This window comes from Capra hircus, chromosome 15 (assembly GCF_001704415.2).
Source record: "Capra hircus breed San Clemente chromosome 15, ASM170441v1, whole genome shotgun sequence".
Lineage (NCBI taxonomy): Eukaryota > Metazoa > Chordata > Mammalia > Artiodactyla > Bovidae > Capra > Capra hircus.
In genome coordinates, this window is record NC_030822.1 from 20,683,391 (window position 1) to 20,699,107 (window position 15,717).

Genomic DNA, 15,717 nt, shown 5'->3' on the forward strand with positions numbered 1-15,717 from the left:
TTTTAGTTATTTTTAATTGTTAAATATAAAGAATAAGCACTGCACACTCTGGAAGCTATATTTATTCAAAATATATGGATAAACATATAAAAAAAGTCATCTAAATTTAGATATAAAAGTATTTTTAGGGAAAACCTAGAACAACCTTACTTTCAAATTTTTAGTTGTATAGGTATAGTGAAAATAATTTACTCCTCTTGAATATGCCTCATACTTTAGCTACATTCACAAGGTAGAGTAGTAACTAGTCTTATTAAGTCCAAGCCAATAATAAATACCAAGAGTTTAACCTAATAAAAAGCTGCTACGTCACACGCTTGGCTCAGTCATTTCAGTTATTTGAAATTAAGGAAGAAAGTTTCAGTGATCCCATAAAAGATTTCTTAAAATTTTTTAAAATGAGTTCTGACTTTCTGTACATAGAATAGTAAATATACAGAAAATCAAAGTCTTTATAGTTAGCTATAATCAATAACAACACACTTAAAAAGTCCATTTCATCATACCAGCCACACAATAGCCATGTTTTCTGACTCCAGGGCTACCCTTCTTTCTACAGTTGCCATTCCACTTTATTAACTTTGAGATAACCTAATGAATATCCATATTCAGCTTTCATCATGGGGAAGCTAGGCTTACATGTTATTCACAAAGATTCTAACCTAATGACCTGAGATTTGAGAGAGTTGTATAAAGGGCGTTATTACTTTAGCAGCTAGATATATCAAGTTACTTCAAAAACATAGCAACTACAAAAGAATATGATGATTCTATAACCCATTAAATGGAGAAGGCACTGGCACCCCACTCCAGTACTCTTGCCTGGAAAATCCCATGGACGGAGGAGCCTGGTAGTCTGTAGTCCATGGGGTTGCAAAGAGTTGGACACAACTGAGCGACTTCACTTTCACTTTTCACTTTCATGCATTGGAGAAGGAAATGGCAACCCACTCCAGTGTTCTTGCTTGGAGAATCCCAGGGACGGAGGAGTCTGGTAGGCTGCCATCTCTGGGGTCACACAGAGTCAGACACGACTGAAGTAACTTAGCATCAGCAGCAGCATGATCCATTAAAAGAGACATACATACACGAAGAAAGGGAAATTTGTACTTTGTACCAATAGGAAAATGAACCAATAATAAAGTTTTCAGGTGGGAATTTATTTAATATAAATTTAAATTCAAGACCCCTTTCTTGTGATCTATAAATATAAATGCATATGAATGATGAAATTAATTTTCTCTTAATCCAGGTAGCCTCTGCTTGACAGTCTTATCTTTTCTCTGCAAAAATAGAGCTGACAAAAAAAAAAGAAATCCTTTATTATTATCAGCTTTATACATTTGCTTGAATGGACAAGGGTGTAGTGGCCTATCCTCCCTGTGTCTGAATACACTAAAGAATTCCACTTAGTGAACAATCTCAGTGATAATGAAGGAGTTCAATAATTAGTGAACATGTATCACAAGAAATCAGCGTAACTTCTTCTGCTTCATCCTTTGAAACACTGTATTTTCCGCCACATCGACAGCTCAGAGAAAAGGAATGATCATCTGCAAAGAAAATAAAAAACACATGTAAATACATGTAAATTAACAACCTTTTTAAAAAGTGCAACTATTTTACAAAAATGCAAAATGAAAGATCTGTCAATATGAAATATATTAAAATGAAAAATGAAAAAATGTATAGGGGCAGTGCTTCTAAAAATTAGTTACTAAAAGGTCATTACCTGTGGAGGAGAAGGATGGAAACTATGAAACACTAGGCCAAAAATCTCAGGGAGAAGAGATGCTCAGACATGATCAATGAAATTTATTTGAAGTCTTATGTTTCTTTAAGATTCATATAAATTTTATATTCTTCTGCACAGTGTTTATCCAAAGTATTACTGTGAAGGAAAAAGAAATAGCCCTACTTGTTTTATTGTCAAGGAGCATCCCTTTGCCTGCAGTATATCACTTCAGAAAAAACAGCTGAATTTAGCAGATTCCTATCTCCTGGTATCACACTATTTCAATAATTCTGATTAAAATATTAGGTTGGTGCCAGGTTGATATTGGAATACATTCTAAATGTGGTCATCATTTAAATGCACATTTCTCACTTTTATGTTTTTTTGCTAATGAATAATTATTTGCTGTTTATTTTATATTTATTTTAGACTAGGGAAATGATGTTAGACAAGAAGCAAATTTGAGTTCAAAATGAGTTGTAAAGCAGTGGAGACAACTCACAACATCAACAACACAATTGGCCCAGGAAGTGCTAGCAAATGTACAGTGCAGTGGTGGTTCAAGACGTTTTGCAAAGGAAATGAGAGCCTTGAAGATGAGCGTAGTGACTGGCCATTGGAAGCTGACAATTACCAGTTGAGAGCCATCATCAAAGTTGATCCTCTTAACAGCCACAGGAGAAGTTGCTGAAGAACTCAGCGTTGACAGTCATTCAGCATTTGAAGCAAATTGGAAAGGTGAAAAAGCTTGATAAGTGGATGCCTCATTGCATATTAAAAAAATCGTCATTTTGAAGTGTCACCTTTTATTCTACACAACAGTGAACCATTTCTTGATCAGATTGTGATGTGAGATGAACAGTGGATTTTATACAACAACCAGTGATGACCAGCTCAGTGGCTGGACCAAGAAGCAGCTCCAAAGCACTTTCCAAAGCCAAACTTGCACCAAAAAAAAAAAGTCCTTTGTCACCATTTGGTGGTCTGCTGCCAGTCTGACTGCAGCTTTCTGAATCCTAGCAAAACCATTACATCTGAGAAGTATGCTCAGCAAATCGAGATGCACTGAAAACTGCAACACTTGCAGCCAGCATTGGTGAACAGAATGGGCCCAGTTCTTCTCCACAGCACCACTGATGGCACCATCTCGTATCCAGCTTTTCAGAAGTGGGACGAATTGGGCTACGAAGTTATGCCTCATCCACCACATTCACCTGACCTCTTGCCAACCAACCACCACTTCAAGGATCTCAACTGTTTGCAGGGAAAATGCTTCCATAACCAGCAGGATGCAGAAAATGCTTTCCAAGAGTTCGCTGAATCCTGAAGCATGGATTTTTATGCTAGGGGAATACACAAACATTTTCATTGGCAAAAAATGTGTTGACTGTAATGGTTCCTATTTTGATTAATAAAGATGTATTTTAGCCTGGTAATAATGATTTAAAGTTCATGGCCTGAAACTATAATTATGTTTGCACCAACCTAATACATAAACAAACACTATGGTCTTTCTGTGGGGGCTATGTATGTGTGCCTGTTTCATGTTTACACATGATGAAAGAACCAAAAGGACTATCACTGAAGTGAGATGCCCAAAGGAGGCAATATGCTGCAACATTTTGCCTACTAATGGTGGAAATTTTATAAGTCTGTCATCTTCCTGATAAGTTGAAATACGTGTTTCTTTTACCTGAAAGATCTCTGATCCACTGGTTATTTCATTTTACTGTTACTGAAAAATAATTACTGATCATATTATTTCACTAGCATCAGATACTTCTTATAATCAAATATCTTCAGTTCAGTTCAGTCGCTCAGTTGTGTCTGACTCTTTGCAAACCCATGAACCGCAGCACGCCAGGCCTGTCCATCACCAACTCCCGGAGTCTACCCAAACCCATGTCCATTGAGTCAGTGATGCCATCTGACCATCTCATCCTCTGTCATCCCCTTCTCCTCCCATCCTCAATCTTTCCAAGCATCAGGGTCTTTTCCAATGAGTCAGCTCTTCGTATCATGTGGCCAAAGTATTGGAGTTACAGCTTCAACATCAGTCCTTCCAAAGAATACCCAGGACTGGTCTCCTTTAGGATGGACTGGTTGGATCTCCTTGCAGTCCAAGGAGCTCACAAGAGTCTTCTCCAACACCACAGTTTAGAAGCATCAATTCTTCGGCGCTCAGCTTTCTTTATAGTCCAACTCTCACATCCATAGAGGACTACTGGAAAAACCATAGCCTTGACTAGACAGACCTTTGTTGACAAAGTAAAGTCTCTGCTTTTTAATATGCTATCTAGGTTGGTCATAACTTTCCTTCCAAGGAGTAAGTAAGCGTCTTTTAATCTCATGGCTGCAATCACCATCTGCAGTGATTTCGGAGCCCCCCCAAAATAAAGTCAGCCACTGTTTCCCATCTATTTCCCATGAAGTGATAGGACCAGATGCCATGATCTTCATTTTCTGAATGTTGAGCTATAAGCCAACTTTTTCACTCTCCTCTTTCAAGAGGCTCTTTAGTTCTTCACTTTCTGCCATAAGGGTGATGTCATCTGCATATCCTACGTTGTTGATGTTTCTCCTGGCAATCTTGATTCCAGCTTGTGCTTCCTCCAGCCCAGCATTTCTCATGATGTACTCTGCATATAAGTTAAATAAGCAGGGTGACAATATACAGCTTTGACATACTCCTTTTCCTATTTGGAACCACATATCTTCATTCAGTCCTATAACTTCGTTTTTTAACATCTAGATCTCATCATATGCCATGAAAAGAAAAGAAAAAAAATTCAGCTGCTTTGTATTTATTCTCTAACCAAATTTGGTCTTGGGAAAACAATCAACTAAATAAGCCAACTCTACATGTTTCTTTTATCAGTAAACGTTAGTCATTCAGTCGTGGTCTGACTCTGCCACCCCATGGACTATAGCCCGCCAGGCTCCTGTGTTCATGGGATTCTTCAGGCAAAGAATACTAAAGTGGGTTGCCATTTCCTCCTCCAGGGGATCTTCCCGACCCATGGATTGAACCCGGGTCTCCTGGATTGCAGGCAGATTCTTTACCACTGAGCCATCAGGGAAGCCCATTAAAGAGGAGAGAAGCTTAGATTTTTCTAAGACTTTTCTATGCTGTGCTGTGCTTAATCACTCAGTCATGTCCAACTCTGCAGCCTCATGGACTGCAGTCCGCCAGGTTCCTGTGTCCACGGAGATTCTCTAGTCAGGAATAGTGGAGTGGGTTGCCATGCCCTCCTCAGGGGATCTTCCCAACCGAGGGACTGAACCCAGGTCTCCTGCATTGCAGGATGATGACTCTTTACCATCTGAGCCACCAGGGAAGCCCGAGAATACTGGTATGGATAGCCTATCCCTTCTCCAGGGGATCTTCTCAACCCAGGAATTGAACTAGGAACTCCTCATTACAGGCGGATTCTTTACCAGCTGAGCTACTAGGGGAGGAAAGGAAGGAAACATTAATTCACAATGCTGCTTTTCAATTTTCACCACAGAAAAATAATTTAATCTTGAATTTTAAAATGCTAACATCCCTCCCTATCTGAGCTAACATATTGTGTAATAGAACATGATTCCAAAGTGAATTGTTTTTATTAAACTGTCTAAAAATATGCATATTCTAATCATTGGTTTTCTTAAATCTCCCTCTTGTTTTTTTACCACCTCTGTGAACACTGAGAAACACTGTGAGGTGACTTGTGCTTAGTAAATGATGCAGAGACCACCATGGGCTACTGTGCAGTTTTCTCATAGATGATTCCAAATGTTAACTTACATCTTGTTAATTTTCTTCTTAAATTATTCTATCACTTAAAGTGTTATCTTCACAGAAATCATAATTTTAAATATATTGAATGAAGACAAAACATATGAGTTGTATAACACACTTAGTGTAAAGGCAATGGCTAACTTCATTCTCTCAAATTCTTGGGTTTGCCTCAATCTTAAGCATAATAAGATGCATCATTTCCTACTCGGTCCTTCTTGGACCAAGAAGTTAATAGTTTGGCTATATTTATCATGTAGGATTTCATCTACTTTTCTCCTGTTCTGGATCTTTACTTTCCAAGGTTATTCTGAAAACAACCGTGAAGGCACATCATCAACTGATTTTTTACTACTTCAGTTGATCACACTTTTTATTTAGTTTCATCTGCCAAGACTGCTTTTTGTAACTGCAAATAACAATTCAAAATCACAAATTCAATTGCAAAACTCACAAGACCAGTTTTTAAATATTCCTGCAAAAATAATGGCTTCATGCAGCTCTTGTTCAGGACTTTCTCTCATAAGGATAAGGATTATTTCTGTCTTTACAATGGTTTAAAAAAAACCTTAATATAAATAAGTATCTAAGAACAGTCTATGCTTTTAAGATGAACTGTAGCTGCTTCTATTCAGTTGGCTATAGCTGGGATGCTTCTATGTTTTTCACTGCCAGGGAATGTACTGTACGGAGTCCCAAAGACAGCAAGATTTAAGATAATTCTTGATGATTTCATGTTGTACATGTCCTTCAATATCTTGGCATTTTCACTTGTTATTAAAAATCCCATATATTTGCTGACTGAACAGATGCTTGAACAACACTAATCCATAGCCTTAATTTAAAATAAAATTTTAAATTATATTTTAAATTTTTACTTCAGTAAAAATAAAAAAAAACCAGTTTTCACTATTTTCATATTATCAGGATGTATTAGTAAATAAAACATACTAGTCACATGAAATTCAACAAGAATTTGTTCAATAACACATCAAATACATACACAGACTGATAAACTGGTAATACTGTATCTTCAAAAAATACTCTTTAGCTGGGTAGATCTCCCTGATAAATAACATGTTCTAATCTATCCCTTTCACAAACCAGCAGTGAAACCAGTGTCACTGGTATATTTTATTTTCACAGCCCAGCAGCTCTTCCTGTTTTACTCTGATGAAACTATCATAAACCCTGGGAGCCCTGTTACGCAAAACCTCATGTCTTCCAATATTCACTGCAAGTAAGAATCTCTACTCAGGATTTACATTGGCAGCTGAGGCACAGAGTGGCTCATAAACAAAAACATGATTCCCCTTCTAAGTCAATACAGCTTGAGACGCAACTTCCTGAGAGCACCAAGTTGAGAATCTGCCATTAAAAAATATTCCCGTAAACTTGATTTTGGAAAGGACAGGCTGTTTATCTTCTACTTATCCAACTTACTAATAAATTTTTATAGATTCCTAGGGATTTGTACTCCAGGGTGAATAGTAAAGTTATAGGATTAAGAGTATGTGAATATTTTAGATGGGCTTCCCAGGTGGCTCAGTGGTAAAGAATCCACCTGCCAATGCAGGAGACGCAGGTCTGATTGCTGGGTCAGGAATATCCCCTCTAGGAGAAAACGGCAACCCACTCCAGTATTCTTGCCTGAAAATGGCATGGACAGAAGAGCCTGGTGTGCTCCAGTCTATGGGGTTGCAAAGAGTTGGGACATGACTGAGTGACTGAGCGCACACAAATGCACAACAGTTCTAGAAAACAGTAAGATTTCTTCATTTGTCCAGAGAAACATGGAAGTGTGGCATTCATGGCTTCCACTTTTAAAAGGGAACTGAATAAAATTTCACCAGAGCAATTCACAGAACTAACCAAAGAATGAAAAATTAAGTTAGATTTAAGTTTTTAAACTCTATTAATGGGAAAGGAGAAAAATACATGACTTGTGGTTGGTAAAAAGGAGTGACAGATTTTTCTTTTCCACCTAAGACATAATCAAAAAGGAAGGATAAACATAAAGCTCCAAAATTCCTGCTCTGACAATTTGATTCCATATAAAGAAACAAAAGTAAACATTTGTGTTGTTCCTTCACTAAGTTGTGTCTGACTTTGCAAGCTCACAGACTGCAGCATGCCAGGCTCTTCTGTCCTCTACTGTCTCTTGGAGTTTGCTCAAATTCATGTCCATTGGGTCGGTGATGCTCTCTAACCATCTCCTCCTCTGCCACTCCCTTCTCCTTTGCCTTAATCTTTCACAGCATCAGGGTCTTTCCCAATGAGCTGGCTCTTCACGGGTGGCCGCTTAGAGCTTCAGTATCAGTCCTTCCAATGAATATTAAGGGTTGATTTCCTATAGAATTGACTGGTTTGATCTCCTTGCTGTCCAAGGGACTTTCAAGAGTCTTCTAATTCAAAAGCACCAATTCTTTGGCACTCAGCCTTCTTAATGGTTCAACTCTGATATCTACATGACTACAGGGAAAACCATAACTTTGACTATACAGACCTTTGTCGGCAAAGTGAAGTCTTTGCTTTTTAATACACTGTCTAGGTTTGTCATAGTTTTCCTTCTAAGGAGCAAGTGTCTTTTAATTTCATGGCTGCAGTCACCATCTGCAGTGATTTTGGAGCCAAGAAAATAAAATCTGTCACTGCTGCCACTTTTTCCCCTTCTACATATACTCTAATAGAAATTCATCTCAAGTGTCAACATAAGATGGAAGAAATTACCTCTTTTGACTTTATTTTCCCTCTTACACAGACAGTAAACCAAAAATCAAAGTAGTTTAAAAAAGAAATCCATATGAAACCTTAAGTACCTAACATCTAATTAGGACAGAAAAATAACTGGGAATGAGTCACACAGGGGGACACCAATTATTGAAGTTTAGAATGAAACAAAAATATTCCAAACAAAAACACCCACATATTATAAAAAGCCAAGCTGTTGATTTCAAGATTTCTAGACATCCTATGAAGTTTTTTTTTTTTCTCATACAAAGTCCCTAATATTTTTCCTGACTGTAATCAAGAGAAAAAAATAATTCCAACCTTCATTCCAAGACATTTCTTCAAGATATATTCGAGCATCTACTGGTCCCATATTTCTTAGATCATCTTCTGTAAAATATAGAATGAGATACTTTCATTTGATATTTAAATTATAACCATGAAGAATGCCAAGCAGGCAACTCCAGCCTGGTCCCTACAATTCTAATTTTAAAACTTAGCTTACTACTTTTGATAGCAATTTTAAAGCTGCCTGACTTCAGCTGATCAAAAAAAAATCCAGAACATCTTATAAATGCCATTTTTTACAAGTATGCAATAAGTAAAACCATGAAGTTGGTTTTGATGACTCTGCAATCAACTAATGAACTGCATTTTGTAGGGGGAAATTTTCAGATAAACTGTGTGACCAAGGAAGGCAGTGTGGAGTCAGGTAAAAATTATTTGAACCTTAGTTATAATATTTTACTAGTTGTCAAACCTTAAGTATTTCAGATTATCTCATCTTCTTTATAAGGGTCACTCTGGATTGAATTATATCCCATCCCCCAAATTCTTTTGTTGAAGCCCTAATTTCCAACATGACCATATTTGGAAATAAGGCCTTTGGGAGATAATTAAGGTGAAATGAGGTCAGAAGACCAAGGTCTTCATCTGACAGAACTGATGGCCTTACAAGAGGAGGAAGAGAGAGGTCTCTCTCTACTCACATGCACAAAGGAAAGTATCATGAAGACACAGCAAGAAAGTGATCCTCTGCCAGCCAGAAAGAGACCTGACCAAGATCCTTATCAACTGGAACCTCAATCTTGGACTTTTCTGCCTCCAGAACTGTGAGAAACAAATTTCTGTTGTTTAAGCCACCTGGTCTATGGAATTTTGTTACGTCAAACGTATTTTTATTATGCTTTTCAATCAACTGAGATCAGGCTAAAAGTGTTTTAAAGAATAAGGTTCTAATCAAATGTAAGTGGCTATTGGTCATCTGATTTTTATTTGCTCACAAAACAGTGATGGGTAACTTACAAGAAAAATTAATTTAAAATATGTCAATAACCATGCAACACAACCTTTCTGTGTTGATGTTCCATTGCTGTTTCCTGGGTCAAAGTTTTCCCTGCAGATGGAAAGTCCAAAGAAACCTGGGATTCCACCTTAGTAGGAATTTAGTAGGGATGGTCTAGGTAGTATAAGCATGCACTCTTGCTTAAAACAAGTGTACTTCAGGACAAAGAAAACAACTACAGATGAGAAGAACTTGTCTTTGTTTTTAAAGGCATGTTATACTTTCTGTATTCTTGTATTGTTCTTCTAGAAGTCAGTGCTTAAAAGAAACTACTAAAGTCCACCCCTCCAGCCCAATGAAAATTTCTTTAGCTGTCTTACTAGTCTCTTGTTCACTTGCTGAGAATGCTTCCTTTTGTTCCGTTATGCGAATGCCTGCAATTTAATTATATTTAATAACCGCCTGTTCAAAATTTATTGGTGAGTTACGTAATTTTAAAATAGATGAAAAGATTTTACAATATTTTGAACTTACCATGGTTTTCTATTAAGGTATGTCAAATATTATATCACTTCATGTTTATTGGCTACCAACACTCTATTAAACTGTGCTAAAACTCAAAGACTTTTGCAAAGTGACCAAGGGGTGGTTCTTCCATCTTCGTGTGTCCACTTAATAGCCTATCCAAAGTGTATCAGTATGCAAGGTCATTTCTGAAGAAACCAATTTAATTTCCACATTCTATATAAGTTTACTTGGCCACAGGTTATTTAGTATTCTAAAAGAGAAAATTTTTACCTAAAAGTCTCATGGATTTTATCACGTTTCAATTTCTTACTCCGGAGGACCAAGATAATTTATTTGAATGCAGAAATGAAACACTGCTTTAGAACTGAAGAATGGGAGTAACTGGTACTTAATAGGGCTTGGTTAAGGAGAAAACAGGTATAAATAATTTACAATCAAGTTGCCTATATTCCAGGGTATGTTACAGATAGATATTTTAAGTAATGCTGAAATCAGAGGAAATCAGACCAGAGGTGATGACAAGATGAATAAACCTTAATCGAACTTATCTTGGACATCTGTAATACATTAACTGTACAAAAAGACAATCAATACATCCATAGGTATTCATTATGCCATTTTTATTTTAAAATAATTAGTGAGACATAAGTGGCAAATATAACTGTTGAGCAAGTCAGGTTTGTATTGGTCTGCTTCTCTACAAGGAAGCCACTGTTATTATCACTTAGTTACTATTTCATGTGGGAACCTTTCCTATTATTCCACATACTCAAAAAAAGTGGCTTTTACATTTTTATTATTTTTTTAATTCTTTATGCACAGGAGCTTTAGCTAAGTACTTAGTTGAAATATCAGTTTAGACCACATCTCATGGTAAAGGGAAAGAAAATATAACACAAAAATGGTTAGCACTTTACCCAAGGTCAGAGTTAAAAGGAGTCTTTAAAACATTCTCCTGTTCTATGGCCATCTAAACATTTATATATCGACCTGATGATTCAATGCTGTGTGCACACGGTCCAAGTTTTGTGGGGATTCTGGTTTGAAAGGTCAGTATCTGAGACAAAGGAGAACACAGGCTTCCCCTGCAATCAAAGTAGTGTGTTCCTATGAAAGCTTTTAAGCCAAGGTGGGAAAAGCAAAGAAGCAATTACCTCAAGACACATCTTCCTAATGGATGCACAAAATAATTCCAGGTGAAGCAGAGATGCTCACAGATCTGGCTGAAAGCTGTGGTGGCCTGGTGCTGAATGTACACCCGTTCCCAAAGAGGGTGGGGAAGGCTGCTCGGGGCTCAGGGTGCATGCTACCTCTCTAAGGGGCTCACAGAAAAGCAAGTGTTGAACACTATTTTCATTTTTCACTTTTTTTCATAAAAGTGAACATCCTCTTTATTTCCATTAAGTGAAAATTTACTCTCATGAAAGCAAAACGGCATAAAGCGAATTTTTGAAAAGTGGAGGGTACCTGCAACTGTTTGATTTCTGTATCATATGAAATTTTACAGGCAAAACTATCCTGTGGTGTTGGGCGTGAGAAAGTGAGCAGTGGCTGGAAGGAGTCACCTGGGGGTGCTGGTTTATTAGATGGATGTGTTTACTTTGAAAATTCATCAAGCTGTACACTTAGGACTGGTGCATTTCTCAGGATGTATGATATACTTCAATAAACTTTTAGGTAGTGTGTTAGAACTCTAATGGCTATAATTTAAAATAGAAATAAGGAGAGAAAATTTAGGGGAAAGAAGTAAAGAGCACCATAAGAAACTGTGTATCCTTTGAAAAGACCATAATCTAACAACTTCTGAAAAAGGTTGGGGGTGATTAAGTCAGAGGAAAACTGGATCCCTGGAGAACTGTATAATGAGCAGAGGGGGTACACACAAGGAAAAGGTGAATCTAAATGGGGGGGAGGGGTGGGAGGGAAGAGATCCCGATCTTTTGTTAAGAGGCAGGTGTCCAGGGAATGGGGCAACAGTACCCCCCCACACTAGGATTACAGTGAAGGAGCACAAAAAAAACCAATGTTTTTTTTTTCCTTTTTTAAACAATGATCTCTGCTTGTCCACCATTGTAGTTATAATTAGAAAATGTAATTCCTCCCTAGCCCTTAACTCACTGGAACCCTGTAATTAGCTTTGATTATTATCTACTAATCATGCATTGTATCTGCAGAAGACATAAATTTGTTTTCTTTTGAGTTTTACATACTATAAATATTTTTGCTCATTACAATGAAATATTGTAATATGTATCTGAAAATGTAAATCCTATCTCAAAGTTCTCCTTCATATAAGACACTACTAAAAATGTTGAGAAAACAGAAACTGACTCAGAAAGAGATTTAATTAAACAAACAGATAGATCCAAGATTTTAATCTGGAATCTTAGCTACAATATGGTAATAACTTTAAAAAACAAAACAATAAACAGTCTTTTGGAAAGAAGACACATTGCCTGGCATTTGGTGAACTCCATCTTGAGTCCAGTGACACTAAGTGATTGCAGATTGTTTGGAAGTGAATGGGTTCAGCTTTTCTAAGGTATATATATAGGAACATTAAGGTCTGTTCAAACCCAGTACTGTGCTGACAAAGCTTAGGCAAATATGGAGACAAGAAAAACTTCCAGATTTACTTACATGTAGAAAACAGAGCACTATCATTAAATAGAGATTCCCTACCAATGTAATGATAAAATCAAATAATTTATGTGGTTACTTGTAAAAGAATCTTTCAGCCTTTAGAAGTATAGGCCCTTCTGACCTTGTGTTCTATTGGATTTGTCTGACAACAAGAAGTGAAAGAATTCTGTGGCTCCATTGTCTCAACAGTGGGATCTAAGAAAACACTGGCAGGACTCATCAGAGAGGTTTATGAGCCTGCAATTCAAAGAGATTAAAAGGAAAATCTACGGAGATTCTTTCACACTGAAGAATAACATTAAATAACTATTAGCAGCTTGGTTCAGTAAAGCTTACTAGAGCTCTCGCTGGGTCATTCACAACTTTCTAAAAGAGGAAAGGTTTTTTTCAGCTCCATTTGGGAATCAATAAATATTTCTTACTTCTTACAAGACAATGGAATTCCAGTCCTTTAAAACTTCCTCCTAATGATAGTAAAATTTCTAAAACAGCTCTTTGTTTGCTGCCTAAATAATTACACTTCCTAATCCCGGGAAACCTTTTCTAACTGTAGCTACAATTCAAATAAATAAGTAAAAATAAATAAATAACAGCAACAAAAAGCTACCACGAAGAAGAATTTAACTTTATGGATGAGATATCTAACAATCTGATTCAACCATTCAACCCACTACTGACCAAAAGATTCAGTCTAAATGTAACTCTCTCCCTACTATTCAAGTATGGGACTGCTGTGTGTTACTCAAGTGAGCAAGTCCCCAGAACACTCTTATTTAGCAATTAGTTTACTGTATTCATTTTTATGCCATTTTAAATACTTAAAAGTTTATTTCAAACTGACATGCCATCAAGTGTGGTAAATGCAAACAGCAGTATTTTCCTTTAGGTTAGATCTAAACTCAGTATCTTGCTGCTTTAAAACCAAATAATTTTAAACAATCACCTCCTTCTTAAAAATAATTTCACTTAAAAATCATTTTTCATATAGTAAATAACTTGAAGAAAATCTGTTTCTTGCCCTTAATAGTCACTGTTCTTGGAACAGTCTCTGTCTTGGTAAGAGACTCAGAATCAGGCAATGTTTAACTTGAAACCTGCTCATTAAATCATAAAGCTCTATAATTCTTTCTCAGATGAAATTAAAGAGTCACAACTGCAAGGCTTTTGATACTGATGAAAAACTACAAACTTGGGCCTTAATTATGGACTTGAGCTATGGAGCTTTCACAAACTGAACGTACACCTAGTGCTAATGAAAGGTACCAAATGAATCCGGAAACTGAATTTCATGTTTCACTACAGAAAGGTAGAACACAGCAGCAGAATTAAGTCTGGCCTCTCACTCTGACCCTGAAATTGCCTCATTCCTAATTATTTGGAACTAAAACAGTAGGTTGTACACACCTATTCAAGACTTGGCAACCCAGCACAGTTATTAAAGTCAGAGAAGGGCTTTAAGTTTCCCCTCAATCATTAGTTATGTGCCCTTTGTCAAATAACTCAGCCTCAGACTCCTTCTCTGGAAAACAGATACTAATATCGTCCTTACAAGGTTGTTAAGCAATGATTCAAAGACAATTGCCATAGTTCTAGTGCTTAACAAATGGCAGCTATTTTAACTTATTAACTCACAATGTTTGTGTTCACCTGTCTGTAACAGAGCATAGGAAAAGGATTCAACTGTTGCAGTTGGGGGAGCCTCAGGTACCACAGTGTAGGATGGCTGCCACTTCTGACCTTGTCTGGATTTGTAACAGTATTAAGAAATTTTATGTACTTTACTACTGACAGTACCATTAAAACTGATCCATTATTATCAAAGACACTGTCCAAATTATTATTTAGTCCTTCCAAAACATCAAACAGAACCGAAAGATAGGAGCCATGGGGGGGGGGGTATCAAAATAATTTGTGGATTAAATTCCGAGGTCAGACATAATGACAGTAGGTTAGAAAGTCAAGTAAGGCTTCCCTTGGGGATGGGGGGCGGTGTGAGTGGAGATAGGACTTGAATTGCTATCTTGAACAGAGAACACGCTGTGAAGAAGCAGAAGCGGAGGGTGTTCTGAGTAAAACTACGAACAGCATAAGCAGAGGCATTTGGGAATTCCCAAATAGATGGCGAGAAGATTCACATCAAGTTTGTGATCGCTGATGAGGTTGGAAAGAGTAACTAGGGTCAAACTTGAAAGCTTCTGTCCCATTTAAATTCCAGGTGAATCGGTTGTGTTAGGGAGTGGATACAGTTATACATGTTCTTAAACAAGAGTGAGAATAAAGAAAGCTCAATCAATCAAAATGAAAATGACTCTCGGAGAAAGCCAATTAGCAGCTATGGAAATAGCGTAAGTGTATGTTATAATCCAGGCATGGATTGCTGTGGTAGCTATGAGAATAAAAAGATCACCTACACAAAAAAAAAAAAAAAAGAAAACATTAAAAAAGAAATGCCAACCTTCATTTTTAACTCATTGGTTATATACTGAGCAAACTAGAAGTAATCAGAGTGTAACACGAAGCAAAGATTTCAAGTCTGAGTGTTGAAAACAAGCAATAGGAAAGGTGGGCCCAGCCTCGGTTTTGAACCCATTGTTTTCATTTGGGTCAATTACTCGAGTAGAAATTGGGAAAGAGGTTAAAGACGAGAAACAAACTTCCTAAAGCCCTACATTTTCTGTTATTAAATTAGAACTTCCAATTATGTCCAAGTATTACAGGAGTATGACTACAGTCTTGCCCAGAGGTTTCTATAGCTTTATTTGAAAGTAGCCAAATTTTTATTCAAGATCACTGAGAAATTACAAAAGCAGTTATTTGTATTCAAATAAAAGTAACAATGTGAACAGTCGCCTTCTTGTCACAAATAAGATGAAGCAAGGGGACCCTCACAGAAAGTTTTATCTATATTATCTTCTCTCTCTGAAGAAAGGCCAGTCCCTAACTGTCTAGATGGATTTTCTGCATCATTTCACATACTTACTTTTCCCAGAAAGAGTCACCAAAAAAAAAAAACAT

The 15,717-nt window shown here is 36.9% G+C and overlaps 1 protein-coding gene across 4 annotated transcripts in view; it reads right to left on the minus strand.

The window, feature by feature from the left end:
• Positions 1,303 to 15,717, minus strand: part of DNAJC24 (DnaJ heat shock protein family (Hsp40) member C24) — a 76,719-nt gene continuing 62,304 nt past the window's right edge. For 2 of the 4 annotated variants that reach the window (XM_005690035.3, XM_005690034.3), the window contains exons 4-5: positions 8,568 to 8,636; positions 1,303 to 1,553 (exon numbers count right to left, since the gene is read on the minus strand). In XM_005690035.3, coding sequence (XP_005690092.1) covers positions 1,423 to 1,553; positions 8,568 to 8,636 — 200 coding nt within the window. In that variant the 3' untranslated portion in view covers positions 1,303 to 1,422. The remainder of the gene's footprint in view (positions 1,554 to 8,567; positions 8,637 to 15,717) is intronic. The other 2 variants (XM_013969800.2, XM_005690036.3) reach the window with 1 other exon arrangement.